Below are 24,396 nucleotides of genomic sequence, written 5' to 3' on the forward strand. Positions count from 1 at the left end.
GATCCTTGCAGAACAAGTTTGAATATCTTTGAAACATGTTCCGAGCAAAGCAGTTTAGGATTATCGGCCTGCTTTCCGGTATAAAAGGGATGACCCGATTACATTCACTTCCTCCTGGATTCCAGTGGTGCTTGGTCTGGAAGCAGAGAAAGACCCTGTTTTTGTTGACGGATGTTATAGAATCAAGGCTTCTAGACCTGGCAAACCTCCATGATTGGTGTGAAGCCCAACATTTATTGTCAAATTTGCCCATGCTCAAGACAGGGAGAGAATGCTAAAAGCGGCTTCTACAAAAGGTTCTGTGTGTTTCAGCAACATATTATTTGCTTTTGCTAGATTTGCCACCTGTAACGGTGGATAAAAGGAGAAGACTGAATGCAATCAAGAAATCGTTTTTATATCGTGGGGTGAAAGCAGGGTAACTGCGACCTGGCAAACTTAGAATAACTTGGATATATTCTGGGATGCTGAGAAAGCAGAACTAATGAAAACAATCCCGGAAAGGGAATCAACTGATGGCGATCTAATCTGAGACAGGAGGAGTTTTTTTCCCAATAGGATGTTCGATGCTTGACTAGAGGAATACGAATGCTTAACTTTTGGATATGGAACCCAAATATTCTTCTTGGAGTAGGGGATCCATGAACACTATTGGTTATATGGGAAGCAACAATGGGGGCTGATATATGCTGTGAACCGTTTGTTTTAATAACACAAGTATTTTTGGGGTAATGAGTTGCTGTGCTTTACCATTTAATTCACATTGTCTGGTCAAAAGAAATAGGCAACAGGACTGCTTTGTTTAGTGTAGTTTTGTGTTGAGCCCTAGAACGGCAATGTTCACTCCGAAAGAGGGGGGGGGGTATTGATATTGGTATGATTACACATGGGCAGATTATGTGGATGATTAAGACCTAAAACGATTCTTCCTGGAATGGAGATTCTACCCTGATTCCATAAAGGTTTTGTATTTTATTGATGAAGAGAACTACCAGAATTGCCAATGGAGAGCACAACTGCATGGGAGGTTAGATTGCAAATGGATCTAATTAATCTTAAACCTTGAATATCATTGGGTAATATGCCACCAACCAGTTGGGACTACTCCCACAAGATGAAGCAGGGTGCTCTGTGTATTCTGACCCCCATAGACATAGGGTCTTTAAGGTGCACACCAACAGCATTTGTGTCTCTGCTGAGTCCTGGATTAAGACTCATCAGGGAAAAATTGAGAAATTACTCAGGATTGATATGAAAACCCACCATGCTCCCTCAGAGTCCCATTTTACGACTTTTGACCTAAATCAACAAGAACATATAATCCACCATTGCCAAGTGTTTGGCAAGATTTCCATTTTCATTACTTATTTAGCTTCACCTTGAGATCCCCCTTGTATTGTTTCTGGCTTTCCTAAATTTCTTTTGAGTAGGTGGTTCTTTTAAATGTCTCTTAACACTAGTTCATTTCTTATTCATTTTTCTTGTTGCTGGGTAAGCTCACTCAACTAGGCAATGTGTTTAGGACAGGCTATAGGCAGTTATTTCACATTTAAAAAAAAAAAGCTTTACATGATGGGACCTAACGTGCCTAATTTTTCTTCAAGGTTCCCCCCACACCCTTGTGCTGTGCAGTAGGCAAAATGGCGGCCCCATTTGTTTTAAGCCCTGCTCTTTGTACCACCATTGTTGCTGGTGTTAGTACTGGAGTGTGTGGACAGGAATGACCCTATATGTTCATTACCTTTCACAGGCTCTGCACAGATCCTATAAAAAAGGCAAAATGAACTAGGTCCAGTTTTAGCTTGATAGGGGTGTGCCAGATATAAGTTGACAACCTCCAGGTTTGGATTGTTTCAATTTTGCACAGCCAGTGATTGGCAGGCTGGTGTACACCCTAGTGTGTTCAATGAGAATTTAGAGCTATCTTTTAGTTGGCCACTGGATTTGATCCTACTGAAGCCAAGAGATCCTTGTGGGATACGGAGGACTCCGCAGACTGGTATGTGGCTGACTATTTCCTCCTTAAGGCAAAGCTCTGTCCCTCTTGGACCAGAGGAATCGTCTTGTAGGCGATTCCTCTCACTTGAACCAGTGGGTATTATCGACTCGCTGCCCTCTGCAGCTTGCTGGGGGCTCCCCTGAATCTTCTGGTACAGAGTTTGCTTATCCTGAGAAAGCGCTCCTGTACATGGACCAGACTTGACGTTGCATGTTGCTTGCCCTATGTGCCAACAACTTCAAGTAACCTCCTGTCCCATGGCCCTACTACTGCTCTTAGTCGTTGGACTGAGCCTTTTGCCTCATCCGGGACCTTGTCCCCTCCTCATCACCTTTTGGCCCTTTGCAAGCATCACCTGAAGACTTTTCAGCATTTTTATCTTCTTTGACGTTCAAGCCACTTGCGAGGAAGTCCATCACTGTGGATTTGGATGTGCCTGCCGTGTCTGTGATCTAGATATCGAAAACCAACACTTGGCAAGATCTTATCCTAATGCCAAAACTGACGCCTGCACCATTTCCCTTTATGGTTTCTCAGCAACCTTCCTTAAGTAGTCTACCCTGGGTTCTTGAACCTCCATCCTGTCATCAGTCTTTCTGAACTGGGCCTCTTGCGCTGTAGTTAATGTTAAGATAGAATTCAAATTCCTTTGTTAGGGAATTCTAGGGCTCCTCAACATTTTGCTTTTTCTGTTTTTTTTTCTCCATTACTGTCCTAATTTTGGTGGACCGAGGTATCTTCTGATATTCACATGTCATTGCATCTATTAGTGACTTAAGGTATATGGTGTTGGGTCGCCTCTAAAGCTCTGTGATGAATCAACATCGGGGCACCAGTGGTCCAGGGATGAATATCGGTTTCTAAACCATCAATCTGTCCCACACCTCTAGTACACCAGAAGGGAGCTGAACAGATTGGAATACGAGTCAATTATAAACCTCCTTATCCAATTTTTTTGGTAACGTGAACGGAATGGCAGGTTTATCTCTGCAGTCGTGGATCATTGCTTATTTGCAACACAGCGAAAATACAATTATTACCCAATGATAAAAGGGACTGTCCAGTCAAGGTTCTATACAAATATCTACTTTATTATTTCTACAACTGACAGTTCTAGCACACTACAAAATACAACCCACTCTTTGAAGCAACACAGAAGACAGTTTCACGAGGGGAAGAGATGCACTTTAGATACTGAATGGGTAGTCTGTAGTCTGTAAAGTAATCGGTCTTACTGTTCAAGGTTATTCGGTTCCAGCACTAAGGGTGCAAAGGGTCATAACTGTCTCTAGGGGCCTTCGGAGAAAGGACCATGGGACTAGAACCACAATGTACCTGGTGCTGAAAGTTATTGGTGCTCGACAGCATCGAAGCGGTTCCATGGCGCTTCACATCTCTTGGGACGGAGTTGGTGGCGGGAAACAGCTGCGGGTGCCAGGCGGCAAGCAAGGCCGGATGACTTTTGCAGGCTGGCCGGCGCGGTGGCTCTGGGCCAATAATCGTTATATCTGTGCTGGTTGATGGATCTGGAATGCTGGTTGAGTCGTTTTCGGACGGCTCTGGTGACTGCGGCGCGACAACAGTCAGTGGTGCAGCCGGATGCGGTTTAAGGATTCGACTGTCTCAAATGTCCTTAAAAGATGGACACTGAATGATGCTGGTGTGGAACTCCTCCTAGCTTTTTCGCAAGGCTTGTGCCCTTTCAAGGCAGATGGCCCAAAGCTCAGGAGAGTGACTACAGGCAACGTCCTGGTCCTTTGTTCAGAGACTCTCCGGCACTTCCCACCTAGGAGGCTTACTGGCAGCACCTAGCAGGGTATGCTGCGTGCTGGCTGGGTACTGGTTCTGGAGCTGCTGGACGGGTCCTCTGAGCCCGGTATCTCCCTCTGTTCCCTGGGAGATGTTTAGGGGACGGATCTTGCTTCCCTCTTGGAACACCTAGCTTTACTTCACTGGCGGAAGATGTAAGGTAGACTGTACCTTGAGCCCGGGTCCAAATGTGTCCTCCTTACTCCTTCTTACACCTTTCGAAGCCGTTGGATGATCTGTCAAGTGTGGGGTTCAGCCCTCTCTTAAAGCCAAATGGGCCCAGTGATTTCTGCAGGCTAAGGTCCTCCTAGATGTTATCCCTGAGCTGGGATCCTTTTCTGTGGGCTGCCACCCTTTGTCCTCTGACCCACTGGAATCTTCACTGGCTCCCTCGCCTTGCCACATACTTATTCTTCACTCCTGGCTTGAAGTGCATTGTCGTGTGACGACTGTTTGTTCTTCTTTTCCTTCGTGGGGGGTCTTCAGTGGAGGATGGTCGCAAGCCTGTGTGCCCTGAATTCTGTAAAATGCATCTAGGAAAGAAAAATAATTTGGAACTTATCTGCGTTGTTTCGTCGTGCTGAGCCATTTTGCCGAAACTGCAGCTGTGAGTAGTGTGTGTGTTTCCTATTGACTTACATGAGGGTCTTGCTTTTGTAAACCTCTGGATCTCTTCATTGAGATCTACTCTGGTCCTCCCTAAGGTTGTTTGTGACTGAATCTGCATCTGTGGGTTAAAACTGCCATAACTTCCATTTCCTCATACACTAATCTGGTCTATTGACTTTACCCCAACTCTGGGACTTTCTATCGGTCCTCAAGGTGTTATAAAGAGCCTTCGGGGGTACATAGCTGCCTTTGGCCTTTTGCAGGAGTTTTGGGAGTTCTAAGCCAAGAACTAGATTTTACCATCTATCTGGAAGTTTTATTAAATATTTAAAAGCCTACTCTTTCATGTACCTGTGTGTGAGGGCTTGCTACAACTATTTTTAGTAAATGTGACTATTTGTCTTGGGATTTTAACTGTACTGGTACTTGTTGATAATGCGTATCCTGATTATTGTGTGGAAACATTATACTGTGCAAGTATGCTTTTCCTTCTTCTAGCCTTGTTATTGATCAACATTTGTGCATTTAGATTATGTTAATACTTTGACCTAGGGGGCTAGAATTAATGTGGATTATTTGTGTTGACCTTGGGGCTCTTTTAAGACCATTTTCCCTGCTGGCTAAAATGACTGGTTCCCTTTTTTCCTACTCTTATGTGTGCTGGGGTTCTGACCACCTGGTCTAGGACCTACCACAGGGTTTGAAATTGCTACGAGCTGGGAGTCATTTAGCTCCTGCTTCCATCCTACTAGAGCCTGGTTAGTTTGAAACCACCACTAACTTTAGGCTACTTTTGAACCCCCAAGCCAACTGGTATCTTACAAACATATGTCCTATTAACCTTGAGTATTTGAGAATGATAATAAAGAGGAATTAGGACACATTTTATTGTAATACATAATGGACGAAAGGTTAAAATGTGTGTCTCCTTTTGAAGTTAGGTTTGCAGTGATTTGTGTACTCGCTCCTGATTTCGCACCAGTAGGTCATGTCTACTTGTGACACCCAGGAGCTGGTTTGGCTACTGCTCATGAAATCTTAATTTCAAACCCTGCTACTAAATATAAAATAGGTTTGGCTTCCCTTTTATGTTGCATGTTAGACCTCCATTAAGGTCCGTGGTTGTTGATTACTCAACAGAGATCTGCATAAAAACTGCCCTAATGGCTGTGTTCCATTTTTTGTGTGATCCCTTGACCGATGTTTTTTTAATAGGACTTGTGGTCGCCTCTGTGCAGCCATCCCTCTTAATTGTGGTATGTAGCATAGATTTGTCTCTTCAGTGGAGTCCTCCTGACTGCCCAGCTGGATGGATGCCTTTGTCTGTTGCAAACCTGTATTTGCCTATGGTGTCACAATAACTGTGACTTGATTGTTGCTTTGTCCCATTGGATCCTTCAGAGAAACGTTTCAAATTTTGTTTAACCTTTGAAATAAATAAAACGATTTTGAAATCTGTCCAGTGACTTTAGTTGGACGTTTGAAGAAATGTACTTGCTTTATACCACTTGACCTTTTTGTTTTCACTAGTTTGAAATACATTTCCCCACATTAAACAAGTAATTGTTAAGATAATGTTGTGAATATTGCAGCTGTTACCTTTTGATTTAAAGTATTGTTGGGTCCCTTTTAGACACCTTTATTTTTATATCTATTCTGTTTTTTAACGGAGTACTTCGTTTTCTGTACATACTGCTTGAACAATCTTTTATTTCACTTTACTGCATGTTATCTGTACCTTTTTACTAGTCTCCTGTTCCTTGTGTGAAAATTGACTACTTTCACATTTATCAGTGAGATTGGACTAACCTATTGAAAACCCATGGACACACAGAGACACACACACAGAGACACACACACAGAGACACACACACAGAGACACACACACACACAGAGACACACACACACAGAGACACACACACAGAGACACACACACACAGAGACACACACACACAGAGACACACACACACAGAGACACACACACACAGAGACACACACACAGAGACACACACACAGAGACACACACACAGAGACACACACACAGAGACACACACACACACACAGAGACGCACACACAGACGCACGCACACACAGAGACGCACACACAGAGACACACACACACACACACAGAGACACACAGGCACACACAGAGACACACAGGCACACACAGAGACACACAGGCACACACAGAGACACACAGGCACACACAGAGACACGCACGCACACACAGAGACACGCACGCACACACAGACACGCACGCACACACAGAGACACGCACGCACACACAGAGACACACACGCACGCACACACAGACAGACAGACAGACCTTGCTTCTGGTACATGGCAATAGTGACATCCCATCCTCTTTTTTTCTTTCTTTAATGTAGATGTTTTGATGCCACAGAGTTAGCTACTGTTGGTTCAGACTTCCACTTTAATCATTCATGTCCCTTTCTTTCTAATTCATCCCAATCTTGGATGGTAAGACTTTTGTGGCATATGTGTCTTTTATGGTAAATCATGTCTCCGAGCAAGTCATCGCCAAAATATTTTGGTCCTGTACACATTACATTTATTAGCTGTTTATTGCCCCTGCATCAGGTTTGGCTGGATTTACTTTATCTAGAGAAAATGCCCTAACCTGCCGGATTCTTGGCTAATAATCGAGCTATTTTCAAAGCGTCTAAATGGAGATTGATACATTTCTTATGTAAGCATTTGGCTTTGGACTCCAACTAAGGTGCTCTTCTCCAGCAGGGTCAAACCACATTTGTTTTTTTTTTCTGGATGATTTTATCATTAACCGGTGTTAGTGTTTCATGCCTTTTTAAAGATCTCATGCCAAAGAGGGAAAGGCTATTTAAATGTAAAAATAATTCTCGTACTTGCATACCTTTAAGATCACAGAACCACCTCCTCTTCCCATTTTCAGAAAAAAAGTAGTGTCCTGCTCTATATCAAATCTAAGATTGAGCTTTGTGGACAAGGGAATATTATCACAGGTTCAATATGATTGGGGACCTGAGCTGGCTACAGTTACTAAAAGAAGTCTAAAGTTGGAATTAAAATGCGTCTTCAGCATCTTCTAGCTCAAAGATCTGAAAACTCTTGTTGCAGACTAGCAGTTTTTCCTTTTTGCTGCTGTATACCAGTTACCAGAATACCACCAGTGTGATTCCTAGCTGCAGTTTTTGTGAAGAATTCCAAGTTCAAACTGTTGCTCAAAGGTAGCATCTCGGTAGTATTTAATTCCTCCACTTTGTACTTTTCCAGACAAAGCCAGTCCTAATTTGTATGTGAAACCTTAATCAGTTGAGGTTATTCAATGCTGCACCATTTCAGAATTGAACTCTAGCTTTGCATTTTTCAATACAGTTAACATGCTCTGCCGATTGGTTACCTCTCCAGGTACACTGACTAGCATTGCTAGTTTTGGCTGCAAGATCTAAATCTTTTAAGGTTTGTTTGACTGCGGTGGCAACTTCTTGTCAGTAGAACAGATTCATAGATTCATTATGGAAACGCTTGAGTGTAACCTCCTGTTTTTAATTCTGGAAAAAACCCTTTTCACAACCTAGCTATACAATGCTAGCACCTACCCCTTTCATTCCCTTGAGGTGATTTCTTTATATGAAGATGGTTTGGTGTTCTAGGGGATTTCTTCTCTGCAGAATGTTTATTGTGCCTGGATTGTTTAAATGTTTATATATTGTCGCTGATTATGACTGGCTGGATCATCTGTTGATTTCTTCCACAACCTAATTGTTTTTCTTTTCCTTTACAGATGAAGGTGGCAAGGACCAGGGAGTGAACATTCGTCAAAAGGTCAAGGAAATGGTTGAATTTGCCCAAGACGATGACAGATTGCGGGAAGAGAGGAAAAAGGCCAAAAAGAACAAAGACAAATACATAGGGGTGTCCTCAGACAGCGTTGGGGGGTTCAGATACAGTGAGTACTGTGTGTGTTGGACAGGGAGGTCAGAAGAATACTCGGCATGTGGTGATTCTGCTTCTGGGGCATCTGCAAGGAGAGGGTGCAGAGCATCCTCTGAGCCACCCATTTTATGGGTTGTGGGGACCTCATCCTCTTATTGCTAAGTGGATGTTGACCACTCTGATCATTTGAATGGTTAAATACGGCAAGCACACCTTTTGAAGTGATGTCAGTTTGTGCTGATTGACTTACCACCTGGAGGATATACATGAGTCCAAATAGCTGGTCACATTTTGTGATTGCCGTGCTTTGTGAGACCTGCTAGTTCAACCACTTAAATACTCATGGAATAGGTGAAATGATCCTTGAGCTTCTTTTGCATTGCTTTTGCACTACGTTTAGTTCATCTAGTTTTTAATACAGGATTGTTAAACATTCAGAGGGCAAACCTGATGAGTGACACTCATTTTCATTTGAACCTGGGACAGTGGCATTGTTTCATTGGCAAACCTTGCAATCGTTCCTGCTGGACCAGTGAATCCCATCTTCCTGATGGCCCCAATCTCAATCCATTTAGCTGTGGCCTTCTGTAAGCCAAACTGCCTAAAAGGGGTCACAGAGAAATCCATTTCTGGGGACCTCTCAGCCCTCCATGCTCCAGGTCAGACACGCCTTCTGTATTTAGACTGTGCACAAAGCTGCGCTCATGGTAAATCGGTGTATTCCAGCATACCAATGTCACTGCACTCCACGGTTGATGTAAAACAGACATTCAATCATGTGTAACAACTGTTCATGTAAGAGAAAAGCTTTTTCCTAGGGTGTACAATGTAGGCATTCACACTGTGCTCCTGGGAATAATGTAATACGAACATTCCCTTAGTGTCTGTACAGTACTCCTTATCACAGTAAAGCCACGGTGCAAGACTTGCACCTTTTTATCTTTTCTGGCATGGAGAATGCTCTACCTTGTAGACAACGATTTGCTTGATGAGGCCTTGTATCCATCTATCCTGCTCGTCTGGATGGTCTCTTCATTTAGGTTAAGTCATGTCAAAAGATGACTAATAAGATGCTCTTGCGCTATGAAATACTCTGGAATTTCATACTTTACAAGCATGAAATATATTATGGTCCAGGCATCTGGAAAGATTATGCTTGTATCTCTGATGCTTGCTGGCTGGTCTTACAGGGGGTGGTCTACAAGAAGAAATTTTCTTGGGCCCTGGATAAATGTAAGATTGGCTTGATGGTTTTTTTATACCAGAAGTAGTACTTTCTAATTGACACATTTCTCCTAGATGAGTTTTTCAATCTACCAAAACCCCAGCAAGGATCTTCCTTGTAGCGAATGCACCATGCCATGCAAGCGCCTATCTCCCCAAGTGTCATTGGCAGGTTCATATCTAAGTGCCAGACTGGATCCTTTTTTTTTTTTCATCTTTCCTTAATGATCTTGCATCTCTGGATGCCTTTGGGATGTTCTTACAAGACTACTCCTTGTCAGGTGAGCTAATTTTTCCAGGCATGGTGACCAGCTTGTATGTTCAACATGGCATTGCTTGGTTGTCCTTCTAGTCTCAGATCAAAGGAAGTTACTTCATTGTAGATGTTTCTGTGGGCATTCCTTTACATGTTACAATTCCTGGTCAGGTTTTTTCTTGTAGCACACTCAGCTACAGGATTTGCAATTCTCCACACCTTTAGAGGAGTAATCCTTCTACATCTTTACCCAGGACTGCTTTTTGTAGGCCTCAGCAGTTACCTCCTGGTGAAGGCTCCTCCCTTTTTTGTTTGGGGTCTTATTTCCCCAAGTTCACCAGGAAGCTTGATCTTAGGGATGTCTCATTGCTGGATAGGCTTTCATTTTTTTCAAGCGCCAGTCAGGGTTCCTCTTTGCCATCAATCAAAGGCTTGTTTTTTCCATGCACCTGCAGGGTTCCTTCTTTTTGAGGCTCCCCATTGACACATGCTCTAATTTCTCCAAGTTCCCAGCAGGTTTCCTTCTTTGGACCTCTAATTTCTTGGTGATTTGTGCCTCACTGAAGGCCTGAGGCCCGTTCCTTCCTGATGAACAACCTTGTGCATTCCTGCAAGCACCGAAGGCCCCTCCTTGCAGTGCCCCCATCTGCTTGTGCTCCCCCCAGTGCTGATGCTGCTTGTTCTTTTTGGGCTGCCTGTGTGGCACACACACGGGTCACCGCACTTGCACCTCCCGACGAGTGTCTGCTTCCTTCTGTGCATTGTTGACTTCTCATGCTCTGATGCTCTCTGAGTAGTAACTGTGGCTTCCTTAACACTCAATGGTGTGCTATTCATTCACATGTTTAACCAGACAATTGGTTCGGATGTCCAGGAAATATGGAACTCTTGGTTGCCTCCCGTCATGTCTTCTTTCACATGTCATCTTCAAACCTCCTTTGTCCTCTCCTCCCATGCCCCCAGTAGTCATAGGGTGACACGAAAGGCACAGTTGATGCAGAGCGAGCTTCTATCTGAAGTATGAGAAGCCAGCAATGCATTGATTCCTTTTTGGAGCTGGCCGTAATCATGTAATCAGCTTTGTGCTATTTGTGGTGCTTTTTTGTGATGTGCCATTATGCCGGTGCCCCTCTATTCTTTAGTGCTTTTTGATCATAGATTGGAAATGATGATACCCACCCCTTCAATGTATGTCCTACTTCCCCCAGGCTTTCAAGAAAGTCTTCCACCCCAGACTCTTTACCTTAGCAGTCCCCACTACCATGGCCTATCAAGTGTTGGTTTCCCACACCCAGTCCCCTCAGATGTTGGGCATTCTTCCCATTTCCCTCTTTTCTGTAACCCCTTTCCTATGAGTCTCTACATCCCCCCCTTTTAGCAATTGCCCCACATCCATCCTCCAGAGCTAGTCTTCAAGTATCTGCTATTTACTCTTGGGTGCTCTGTCCCCTACCTCCGGTGACAATTTGTCTCCCCTCCTTCACTCAAGTCTCCTGTTGGCTACATACACAATGTACTGTGAGCCTGAACCCACCTAAATGCCCTGTCCATTTGTTGGCCACCGTCCTCACCAGAGAGGTGGTGTAATACCCTTTCCTCCTGCCAATTAACCCATAACTCACCATGCACGTACCACTTTTTCCTACGAGATGCTTTAAATCACATAGGAATGTCTTTCCACAGAAGTTGTCCCTTGTCTCCTTTCCAGTTACCCACCCTGGCTTCTAGGCTATCCTTTTTTAGCTGGTCGACTCCTTCTACCCAACTTGCATAATGGCCTTAGAAAGGTTGGGCACTTTCCTACATTGTTTGTCATCAGTTTTAACGTTTTTTGCTGCCTACTGTAGGTGAACGATATGATTCAGAACCCAAGTCGAAGTGGGACGAAGAATGGGACAAGAGTAAGACTGGATTCCCCTTTAGCGACAAACTGGGGGAGCTAGGGGACAAAATAGGCAGCACCATCGACGATACCATCAACAAGTTTCGGAGGAAAGACCGTGAGGATTCCCCAGAAAGAGGCAGGTGCGTCCATGGAAAACCGGAATTGTAATATGCATTTTGTTTTACACAGACTAATTTTAATTTACAGTTGAACCCGTGCGTGTTCTCTCCCCGCATGTATGCCCCTGCATTGTGTGTGTGTGTGTGTGTGTGTGTGTGTGTGAGATGTTCCCCACCCCTTGCGCATACACCAGTGTGGCACCCCAGCACTGATGCATGCCCTCTTGTAGATGTGGTTAAGCCTGTGCCCGTGTGTGTACGCCATCTTACCTCATCTGGCTGAGGTGCAGTCTGGAGGGTGCCCAAAGTAATGGCAGAGGTTAGGATGAAATCGAAAACTAGCCATCAACCTTCTGTTTTCTCAAAACATATTCTCCATGAAAGGACCAGCATTGTTTATTACTCACACTACAGAAGTTGATGGGTAAAACCTCTCCAAGGTCAAGAAACTATGTAGTCCATCGGCTGTCCCTGAAAAGGCCAGAGTTTTTTTGTTGAAAATTAAGGGTGTGAAAGGCCACTTTCATGTACCTCATCTTTACCTTCCCATAGGAGAGCATGCCCATCAATGGGATTTGAATCTCTTTCTAGGCTTGCTAATGCTTAAGCACTTGTGGCGGTAACATTTATCTGGCAAATTGATGTTCTTTGTTCAATTCAGCCTTTTGATGCATTCCACAGCGTTTGGGAGGTTTTCCTTGCTGATGTTCTCTGGTGAGTGGTTCAAGGAAACCAAATTTGTACAGCCTGCACCAAGTCTGGCCATCCTATCTAAATGTTTAAACGTGATGGTGCAGTCTGGCTTCCTTCTTAGAAATGGAGATGGCTTGTACCAAGGTACTGTTGGGCTCACCCAAGCATACAGCAAAATCATTTGTACAGTATATACTGAAAAATATTTTCTAATGGATTGTGTCCTCTGACATATTCCTCATCTTACGATAAATATCTTTCCCGCTTCAGCTGCTTTGGAATTATTTTTCAACAGGGGGCACTGTGTGCCTTCTCGTCGATTCAGTGTCCCTCGAGGGCCTCCGTTCAACTGTCAACGTCATCATTAGTATAAGTAGCGCATGCAGCGCCCTTTGGCTACAGTTCATTTTTCGAGCAATCGCTTCGACAAATTCCGGCACGCTTCGGTTCTTTACTGAACTTCGCCACTAATTTTATGTACGAAAATGCCTGCACTGTTGGCTCCATCAACACCTAAAACGTGCTTCATGAAATGTCAAGACTGCAGTTCGAAGATGTCAATCATCCGACCCCCACCGCATATGCCTGTGCTGTCTCAGAACGGATCACCGTGCCTCAGAGTGCAACTCCTGTCAGGTGATGACCGAAAAGGCTCTGAGGGAGCGTAAAGGTAAATTGGTGGTGGGTAGATTACCTTTTGAAGAATTCAAAAAAATAAATAAAATGAAAATCTGAAGTCAAGAGATTCTCCTCGACGGAAAAGGTCTAAAAGATCTTGATCGAGAAGTTGGTCGCACCCATCTTCTTCTTCTCCTACTCCTCCTCCTCCTCCTCCTCCTCCTACTTCTCCTCCTCCTTCTTTTCCTCCTTCTCCAAGAAATGACATCACAGGTCACCCTTAGCCTCTAGTGATTCCTCACCCGAGGTAATCGAATGTCCAACCAAGTATGACTCCCCAACACAATGGGACGCATTTCGAATAGAAATGTTGCAAATCTTTGAGAATGCGGCCCGACCCCTTCAGAGAAGCAGGAAGTCCATGCCCCTGCCGATCTGCATCAAGACAGCAAAGGGAAGTCGAAGACTAAACCTTATAAATCTTCCGGTCCGAGGCATAAGACGGAACTACAAAATGGAGAGAAATCGACAAGCCAGGAATCAGTCCTTCGAAGAAACATAGAAAGTCGGCAACTCCAACCACGCAAATGCCATCGGAGCCGTCGCAGTCGACTCCAACTTTGAAGACGTTATCGACGAGTTCTTCGAAGTTGTCAAAGCCCGTGGTTACGCAGGAAAACGTTTTCAAACCATTACCAAAAAATGATTTTTTTAAATCTTCAATTTATGAAGACAGTGAACCCTCAGATAACAATACACCATTTGGCATACAATGTGGTACCCCAAATGTGCAGAGGAGTTCATTTCTGAAAAATCTAGGATACAAGACTTGTATGAAAACCTGAAAACAGCCAGTGGAATAGATACCTTTCCAGAATTGGAATTTGTGAAAACAGATCCTTCGGTCCACGCGGACTCCACATACAGACGACTAATGAGCAAGGTGGTTGAATGTTTGGGTTGGAGCAGTCCTGCACCTTCTTTCGAGCAGGATGACCTAACCGATATATTGGATCAGGTTCCCCAGAGATTCAATATTGCCCTTTTATACAAAAAGGGTCTCTTCTAATTGGGAAACACCAGAAACTGCAGCTGCAGTGAAGAAGAACTTCGCAAAAAAAAAAATATAGGCCATCCAGCAGTGACCATGAATATTTAACAAAGCGCCCAACACCAGAGAGTTTGGTGGTTCAGGCTGCTACGTCTACTAAACAAGCAGCATATCCTTCCAACCCCCCCAATAGGGATGACAAGCGAGTGGATGCTTGGGCTAGAATAATATGTACTGCTGGAAGTATAGTTTTAAAATCATCAAACAAAACATGTGCCTTGTCAAAATTCAAGTTTACCTTTTGGTACTGCGTTGCTATGGCGGTTGACCACATCCCAGAAGGAGAAGAAAGAGATGGCTTCCTGGATATCATCAAGGATGGTAAGGAGGCAATGTGTGAATGCCTCCAGTCGGGTCTGGATACTGCAGATAACATTAGCAGGTCCATGGCAACTAGAACCGTGCTGTGTACATTTGCGTGGTTGAGGAAGTCCGGATTTGCACCGTATGTGCAATGTAGACTCCTCAATATGCTTTTTGACGGCTCAAGGCTGTTTGAAAGCAAGGCTGATGAAAGTCTGTAAAAGCTGCAGACTTCAAAAGTGGCGGATAAATCTTAGTGCCGCCATTAGACGGCCTCAACAGTCCTACCACGGTACATCATCTTGGAAGGGTAGGTCCTTTCGATTCTACTCCTCAGTTGCTCAGTTGGAAGAGTACAAGCCAGACATAGAGGTCGGAGAAGATTCCCTCGAGGTGGACGAGGGAGAGGTGCCAAGTCAGCCCAAGCAGCAGCAGTTTTACCCTCAGCCGCTGCTTCAACCGCCTCAAAACCACTCTTGAGACCTTAACCCACAAGACCCCTTTGGGAGGCAGACTTTCACAGCACCTGAAAGAATGGTGGGGCATTACTTCAGATGCTTGGGCACTGGAAACGGTATCCCAGGGTTACTGCATTCCCTTTCTAAAAAGGCCCCTGGTTTATCCACTGGGGAACAGCTTTCAAAATTCCAGATCTGCTCCTTTTGCAGGAAACTTTGACCTTGCTAGAGAAAGGTGCTATAGAACCGGTACCTGTGGCGCAGAGGAACAATGGTTGGTAATTCCTGTAATTTCTAATGTCCAAGAAGGGCTGAGGATTGAGACCCATCTTGGACTGAAGAAACCTGAACAAATTCTTCAGGAAGGACAAGTTAAAATGGTTACTCTTTCCCAGATTCTTCAGGCCCTCCAACTCCAACATTGGATGTTATCATTGGACCTTTCGTGTGCCAATCCATCACAAGCACTGAAGGTAGCTCAGGTTCGTGGTTGGCGGCTCCCATTATCAATTTCGAGTTCTGCTATTCGGGGCTGACCTCCGCCCGAGTGTTTACACCAAGTTGATGGCAGTGGTGGCAGCGAGTCTCCAGAGAGGGGGGATTTGGTCTACCACTACCTGGACGATTGGCTGATCAGGGCACGTTGAGCCGAACAAGCCCGGTAACATCTCAGCGTAACCTGCCACTCTCTCCACAGACTGGGCTTCTCCCTAAATCACAAGAAGTCCCACATGATACCATCACAAAGACTACAATTCATTGGAGCAGTCCTGGATGCTTCCTAGGGAAAAGCCTCACTACCCTTCCCTAACAGATTCTACAGAGGGTCTACCCCTTATACAGAAAACTCTCCCCTTCTTTAGCAAATTAAGTCCATCTAATCGCAATCAATGCGTGACAATCCATGATCCAATGTTTTAACGTTTCCATAGTATTGTCAGTGTTACAGAAGTGACAGGTCAGAGACTGGTCATCTACAGGAAAAGAACTTTCCAAGTGTTTAATAAGTTCCTTGGACTTTATTTGATTTAACCCAAAACATAAATAGATCTTGCAAAACCTCTGACATGGAAAAAATTTGAGATAAACAGCGAGATTGCCAAACCTTGGAGTGAACATTGCATACTCACAAAAGGAAGAGTATAAATCCAGAGCTTCCAAAGTCCGTCTCCAATCATCCCTGAATAGTTTAGTTTTTACTGCTTCACAATTACCCAACAATTCCAACGACCCAATTCTATCAAGCAGATTACCCATCAACCCCTAAATTCAATGGATAATCCTTCCCATCGTAGGTCTCCGCATCCTGTCCACCATTCCCTACCTTCTTCTCGCATCTTGTCCCCTTTGCTCTCTGACCTATTCCGACACCCCGTGGCATGCTGTTTCCCTGGCCATTCCTTTGTTCCGTTTCACTGTACCTTTTGCATTGCCTGCATTCCTCTGCTTCTAAGTTCTTCAGTTGTGTACTGTGTGCCTTGGTGGGTTGGGTCTCTGTATTGTATCTTGACACTGCCACCATTTCTTCTCTACTTTATTGACATTGTGTTGTGCTCTACGGTTTTGGCATTACATTGCATTGCCTGCATTCTTTACTTCTAGGTTCCTGGTTGTGTATTCTGCCTTGTTGATGTTATTAACATTGTGGTGTTCTCTATGGTTTTGACATTGTGGTGTTTTCTGCGGTTTTGGTATTACCTTGCATTGTCTGCACTATTTACTTCTAGGTTCCTTGTTGCATATTGTGCTTTGTTGTTGGTTCGGTATTGCATCTGATTTCGTAGGTCCGGCATTCTTCTGTGTTGTGCCCCCTCCTCTCTGCCCCCAGCGCTACCCCTCCACCCCTAATTGGGATCGCCTCTACCTCCCCAACCCTCCCTCTTTCCGCACGCACCCTCTATGGTGCTCTGTCTCACCTATCTTCTCTAAGCTCAACAGGGACATCCTGGTCTCCAACCCAGGCCTCCCCATCGCTGATACCTACACCAGTGCTTCCTCCAGACAGACCCTTACCAACATCATCTTTGTTGTTCCCTCTCCAGGCCTATGGGACCCACCCCCCCCCCAATATGGTCTCTTCCCTCTCCCGGTGGGAGGCCCTACTAGCCCCCTTCCACTCCTCTAAGACCATCATTTATGTCTACTTAAATGGCACAGTCTTGGTCCAGGGCCCTCTTGCCAATCTCCTCCTTTTCGAAAGACGCTTCCGTGCCTTATCGACATCCTTTCTTCTCCTGCAATCCCTACTTACCCCTCTCTTGCTCCTCTGCCGTCTCCTTCCTCCGTCAACTCTCCGGCACCCTCTACTGCTTCTCTAGCCGCCCTGTTGCCTCCTTCCTCCGCCACCTCTCTGGCACTCTTCTTCCTCTGACTACCCTGCCTTGCCTTTCTTCTCCTCTCCCCATCCTCGGACACCTCCAACACTTCTGCAGGGCGTACCTCTGGCTTGTACTCCTCCACATAAATCCTTCAAAGGTGACAACCTGCTCCACATCGCTACTCAACTCTCGCTCTGTCAAATGTTCCTCTGACATCTGCCGTCTCCTGGAAGAGCTTGATTTGGATGTACTCTGTCTCATCAAGACTTGGTTCACGGCCAGCGCTGTCACAAGTGTTGACACACTCCTTCCCGATGGCTGCAAGATATTCCCCGAACCCATAACCAACAGTCCCGGCGGGGGTGTAGCCTTGATTTTGCCAGAGGATCTGCTTTCATTCCAATGCAGGACTACTCCTCCTTTGAATGACTGGTCTGCAGGCGCTCTCTCTGTCTCCTGGCCTCTTTCTCACTGTGGCCACTATCTACAGGCCACCTGGCCAGGTCGCCCCCTTCCTCTGAGTGGGGTGACCTCTCCTCCTCCCTCTTTGCCTCTACCTCTCAACCTCTGAGACCTGAACATCTACCTGGTTGCTACAAGTCCCTCTTCAGGGCTCTTTGGCAACCTCTCGCTCCCTCCCCTCTCCCTGCCTCTGTCTCCCCTGGCCCGACTCACTCTGCAGGGCACGCCCTGGATGTTCTCATGTCCGCAGGCTTCCCCCTCTCTAACCTTCTCACCGCTCCTCTCTTGGAGTGACCACTTTCTTCATTCCTCCCACCTTTCTCTCTCTACCCCTCGGGTCAAGCTGACTCCAGCACTGCCACCTAACTTCTCGGTCATCCGACCCATGAAGCTTGTGTCAGTTGAGGCTTTCGCCGCCACTTTCTCTCCTCCTCCTACACCTTTGGCTAACTCGCACTCTGACACAGCCCTCTCTAACCTTCATCTCTCTATCGCTAACACTTTTGATGTCCTTGCCCCTGTCATGAGGATCCGTCTGAAGCCCACATCCAAGTGCAACTTTTGGTACGATTCTGACCTCGTCAACCTTAAATGCAAGTGTAGGGCGGCTGAGCGGATGTGGAGGGCATCAGATGCACCCTCTGACAGACTGGCCTGCCGCCTGCTCCAAAGGCAGTACAGACTCTGTCCTCTGTAAGAAGAGAGCCTCTATCCAACCCTGTGTCACTGCCGCCGGACATTTCAAAATCTGCAAGGAGCTAGCCAATCCTGTTGCAGTCTCTACCTCTCCTGTTCCCTCCCAGGCCCTCTGCACGGCCTTAGCTTCTCATTTCACCACTAAAACTCAGGACATCTTGTCCTCTCTCTACCTCTACCACCCCGTGCCCGTCTTGGCCATTTCTCCTAATTTCTCCTCCTTTCCCCTGGTCACCCAGGACAATGTTTCTAGACTAGTCCGATCTATGAAGTCTCGTCAAAGCAGGTTCTCCCTTGCTCATCCAGAACCATCAAGGACCACATCGACACTCTTGCTCCAGCCTTTTCTGATTTCTGCAATCACTCCTTTTCCCCTGGAACCTATCCCTCCTCATTTAAGCACTTACTTGTGCACCATCTTCTAAAGAAGCCCTCTGCCGAACCTTCCTCTCTGGCCATCTATCACTCGATCTCCATCACTCCTTTCCTGGGCAAACGCCTGGAAAAGCTGGCCATCTCCCAGCTTAATCTGTATACTGAATCTGTTGGTTGTCTGCATGACCACCAGTCTGGCTTCAGAGCTGCCAGGTCAAACCGCTCTCCTGAACACCTGTGAAGACCTGCTCTCAATCTTGACTCTAATCTTCCTTCTGTCCTCATTCTCCTCGATCTATCCTCTTCTTTTGACATGGTCAACCATGCCATCCTGCTCAATCGCCTCTGTGACAACACAGGTATCACTGGTCAGGCCCTGGCCTGGTTGACCTCTTTTCTCACTGACCGACCCGTTCATGGCCAACTGGTGTCTTTGGTCTCTTAACACTTTCTCTACTTGTGGTGTTCCCCATGGGTCTAACCTCTCTCCCTGGCTTTTCAACCATTACTTGATACCTCTTGCCCACTGCATTGCTACTTTCTGCTACAGTTTTCAGTGTTATGTGGATGAAACCCAGCTCTCTTTCAGACTCCCCTCAGCCACCTCCTCTCCTTCTCTTATACCAGACTGTCTGGCCGCAATTCAGGAATGGTGTGCTACCAATGATCTCTGCCTTAATGCCAGTAAGACTGAGATCCTCCTCATCGGGACACCTGCTCCCTCCTTTCCTCTCTCTGGCTGCCCAACCTGGGCCATCTTCCTGGTCTTTCCTGTGAGGCTAAGAACCTTGGTGTCCTCTTTGACTCCGCCCTTTTCCTTCTCTCCTCACATCTCCATTGTCGCTAAGAATTAACACTATCAGCTGCATCCCCTCAGAGGTATTCTGGCCTTTCTCAGAAGAACACTGTTTCCAGAGCTCTGGACTACTGACAGTCTAAATCTGCCTGACCTATATCTCCAGCTCTACAATCTCTTCACTGGCTCCCTGTGACTGCAAGGATCAAGTTCAAGACCCTTTGCATCGTCTACAGGGATTTCTGGGGCCTGGGACTCACTACCTCAAACGTTCTCTGCCTAAACATCTTCCTTCTTGAACACTCCGCTCATCCACCTCCAACTCTCTGAGGTTCAAATGCTTCTCCAAGCAGAGCGTGTAGGGCAGATCTCTCCTCAGCTGGGGCCTCCCTCTGGAACACCCACCCACCCTCCCTCTCTCAAACTTGAGCAGAACCACCTTCCTTTTCGCTTCCACTTTCTCTCATCCTCTCCCCTGCTGATGTCCCAGACTGCTCCGTACACTGGTCACACGCACTTGCGGGGTCTGAATGACACAAGGCCTAGTAATATTGTTGTTTTGTCCTCCTTCTGTTCCCCCTCCTAGTCTTATTTCTCCTAGAAACACTTGTGTACAGGCGCATTATGAATGACTTATCATATCATGGTCACAAAATTCCAAATTGCCCAGCGTCTTCCGGCCTTCGACATTTTGAAGTTGTTCGTCCTCATGGAATCCTGCATTTTTCTGGTGCCAGAGGCTCACCTCAGAATGAGATCCCTCCAATGGGCTCTCAGGACCCAATTCTCAGGCAGAATGTCAGACACTCTTCAGGTTCCAAGCAGAGTCGTACAGGATCTTCTGTGGTGGGATTGCGAGGACAACAATCTGAAGGGAGAATCCTTTTGGCAGCCACGGCCAGAGATAACCGTAGTGACGGATGCCTCATTCATGGGATGGGGAGACTATACCAATGATCTGACAATCCGCGGTCGTTGGTATCCATCACAGTCCAAACTACATAGTAATCTTTTGGACCTGAGGGCAATCAGACTAGCGCTGAAGCCATCTCTGCCCTCTGTACAGGGAGAGCATGTCCTGATAATGACGGACAACACAGTGGCCATGTACTACCTCATCAACAGAGGTGGTGTAGGGTCACTACCACTGTGCACAGAGGCAAATCAGCTCTGGTTCTGGGCAATTCAAGAAGGAATCTCCCTATCAGCAGTTCACTTAACATGAGAGGAGAACACGGCAGGGGTGCTCTGAGCAGGCAGAGCACAGTCTCCCACGAGTGGGAACTAGCGCAGGAAGTCCTTCAAGAGATCTTCGCCCTTTGAGGAACATCTCAAGTGGATCTCTTCGAGACCAGTGTCAACAGTAAGTGCGAACTGTACTGCTCCAGGCAATTTCCCCCAAGAGGAGCTTTAGGGGACGCATTCGTAGTGGACTGGGAATTTTCTCTTATACATGTTTCCTCCAGTCTCCGTCATTCCTCATGTTATCAGGAAAGTTTGTGAAATCCATGAGCCTAATGTTTCTGGATTGGGCCAGGAGGACGTGTTACCCGGACCTTCTGGACATGTCCGTCTGCCCTCCAATACGTCTTCCACAAAGAGAGGGCCTTCTCTCACGAGAGGAGGGTGTGGTTCTCCATCCAGGGGTCAAGATACTCCACCTTCATGCATGGTTTCTGAGAGGTTGAGATGTAAGGATTGGGACCTCCCGGGTGACTTAATGGAGATCTTGCTTTTGGCCATAAGGCCAGCAACAAAATTGTTGTACTGCTGCCGTTGGAACAGGTTCAGCAGTTGGTGCATCGATAAAAATGTGAATCCTTTTCTTATGGTGCTTTCTTTACGTGGCGCTGCTGTCAATTTTCAAGCGGTTTTCAGAGGAGGATTCGGATTTTAAATTCCCTCTGATTCTTCAATTCCTAAAGGGTCTTGCTAATTTATTTCCAACAATTCCATTCCAAGACCCTATATGGGATCTTAAACTGGTGTTAAAATTTCTAACATGCGTCCTTCTTTGAGCCAATACACTCATGCCCATTGAGACTGTTAACTTTGAAAACAGTTTTGCTAGTGGCAATAACGTCAGCCTGCAGGGTAAGCGAGTTGCAGGCACTTTCCTGTAAACCCCCATGCACTGTATTCTATAAAAACAAGGTTGTTCTCAAGGTGAAACCTTAGTTTATTCCAATGGTAGTCTCCGACGTCTAATTGTTTGCAAAAGGTTATTTTGCCATCTTTCTACCCACCTCCTCATCCTGGAAGGGAGGTGTAAAGATTACATAGGCTGGACCCAAGAAGGGCTCTCAGCAAGAATGTGCAAAATTCGACAGAATGACACATTATTCATTAGCTATACAGGTCCTAAATTGGGTTTTAGCTGTGACAAAACAGACCCTATCCAGATGGATCATGCCGGAATGTTTGAGAGCACTTTCCACAAGGGGCATAGCCACCTCTGCTGCTCGTCCGGGAGGTGTTCCAGTAAAAGACCTGTGCAGCGGCCACTTGGTTTTTCACACTTTTGTAAAACATTACTGCTTGGATTCATCTTCCAATCGAGGACAATTTTGGAATGCTGTCCTTCATTCAGTCCATGATAACATTTAAGGACGAAGTAAAATTCATAATTCAACCACCAAATTATTGCTTTTGTCTATCATAAAATGAGGAATACATGGGAGGACGCAATCCATTTGAAGAACAAGTTTCTTATCCGTGGTAATGTTCTTTCAATTGGATGTTCCTCCCACGTATTCCTCATCACCCCTCCCAGCATACCCCAGCGTGGAATGTACAGGTCAACAATTTGTGCTTTCTTGGAGCCTGCGGTCCATGGTACGCCTGGTAATTCCTCTACAGGAGGGGAAAAACATAACTGAAGCAAACAACCACTGTGTGCGCTACTTATACTAATGATGACGTTGACAGTCGAACGGAGGCCCTCAAGGGAAATCGACGAGACGGCACACAGCGCCCCCTATCAGGAAAAAGAAAGCTGAAGCAGGAAAGATATTTATCATAAATTAAGGAATATGTGGGAGGAACATCCAATCGAAAGAATGTTAACACGGGTAACTGACTTGTTCATCTTTGGAAAGGTCATGTCCGAGCATCCTAACATCAAATTAGTTGGCTGCACTGGTTCGTCCCAAGCCCCCTGCCTATCCTTAAACAGCAGTAGCGCATTCAAAAGTGGTCAAGTGACCACTTACCTTCTAGACCTTGAGCCGGACACTTCTAGGTCTGCCACGCCTGTCCCCGACCCCTAAAGGCCTGCCGCAAGTCTCGCTTCAGGGACAACACCCTGCGACAGGGGTGTACAAAAACCACAACACACTAAGCACACAACCCCACCACCGATTTCGGCGGTTCCGTTGAACAAGGTGAAAGCGCCAACATGGCTGTCGAAAATTTCAGCAGATTCCTCTGATCGGGTAGATCAGCAGCATTCCCTGCATCCGCAGCAGCGTCTTGCGACTAGGCACTCCAAAAACAAGGGTGCGGCCCCTAAATCGGGTTTACACGTCGAAGCGCAGTCTTTTGATGCTCTGACGGTCCCTAAAGGCCCAAAACCTACTACTAGGCCTCCAGGTGAAAAATCTACTGCTAGGCCCTCTAACGCCGCGGTAGGCGGTAAATCTACTGTTGGGCCTTCGAACCCGTTAACTCACGCCGATTCGGCGGAGATTGAAGACCGTATTGAGAGAATTACTTCGGCAGTTGGGCTGGTACCTACACCGTCGAAAGGAATGGGGCAGGCCGCGGACAAGTCTAAAGACACGCCATGGTGCCCCGTTACTCGTGAAACCTACGAGGACGGTCGGGAGCCTCTGTCCAACACCCTTGGAGACAAATATTGATGCCAAAGGACGGAAAATGATGTTTTCAACCTTTTAGGTTGCTCTGTTTCCTCTAAGTGAATAAGGGAGAAATTCGAAGGGTGCATGGATCGTCTTGAAAGGATTGTCTCGCTTTCGGAGCATCAGTCTCCTAAGAGATCTCATGAGGACCCTCTTTTAAGATCAGCTTCACATTTCCAAGAGAATCTTGACTCTCGGCCCTTGGTTCCTGTCCACCATGAAGATGTGGTCCAGATGGGCACTTACCAAGACACCTACAGCGAAGAAGACCCTTTCTTCCTGGCGGACTACACTGAGGACCATGCGGATGCCATGGACAAATGGGAGGAAACCCCGCAAGTGGAAACCGAGCCATGGACGCTCCCAACGCAAGATCAGGACACTGATGCTCTATGCCTGGCCTCGCCTGTAGACGACCAAATGGCCTTCAATGCCATCTTGAGGAAGGCAGCAGATCACTTTCAGATTACTACTCAGGAGGCGGTACCCGAACAAGACTTTGTGGAGGACATTCTCAAGGAGAAACCCCCCCCCTCAAGCCAAGCCATTCCCCTCCTATCTTCTGTTAAAAGAAGATTGGCCCCCTCCCTGGTGACGCCAGCTCAGACCTGGGCAGTGAACCCAAGAGTGGAAACACTATTTCGGCCAGCTCCTTCGGACCCTCAGTATATTAAAGGCCACACCACCGCCGACTCATTGCTAGTTACTACCACCCGGAAACGGGCAGGAGGCACGTCCGGATGAGGAATCCAAGAGGTTGTACACCCTAGGTAAGCGTTTTACCTAGGCAGCTGCATAGCGAATAACGCCACGCTGCTGGCGAGTTATGCAGACGCACAATGGAACCTTGTACAAGAAGGTCTCGAAGA

At 46.2% G+C, this 24,396-nt stretch overlaps 1 protein-coding gene across 1 annotated transcript in view; it reads left to right on the forward strand.

Annotated features, from left to right (window-relative positions):
- Positions 1-24,396, forward strand: part of CLINT1 (clathrin interactor 1) — a 780,718-nt gene that overhangs the window by 200,231 nt on the left and 556,091 nt on the right. The window contains exons 5-6 of the mRNA XM_069653921.1: positions 8,202-8,366; positions 11,681-11,858. Coding sequence (XP_069510022.1) covers positions 8,202-8,366; positions 11,681-11,858 — 343 coding nt within the window. The remainder of the gene's footprint in view (positions 1-8,201; positions 8,367-11,680; positions 11,859-24,396) is intronic.

This window comes from Ambystoma mexicanum, chromosome 3q, assembly GCF_040938575.1.
Source record: "Ambystoma mexicanum isolate Mex_15411 chromosome 3q, UKY_AmexF1_1, whole genome shotgun sequence".
NCBI lineage: Eukaryota > Metazoa > Chordata > Amphibia > Caudata > Ambystomatidae > Ambystoma > Ambystoma mexicanum.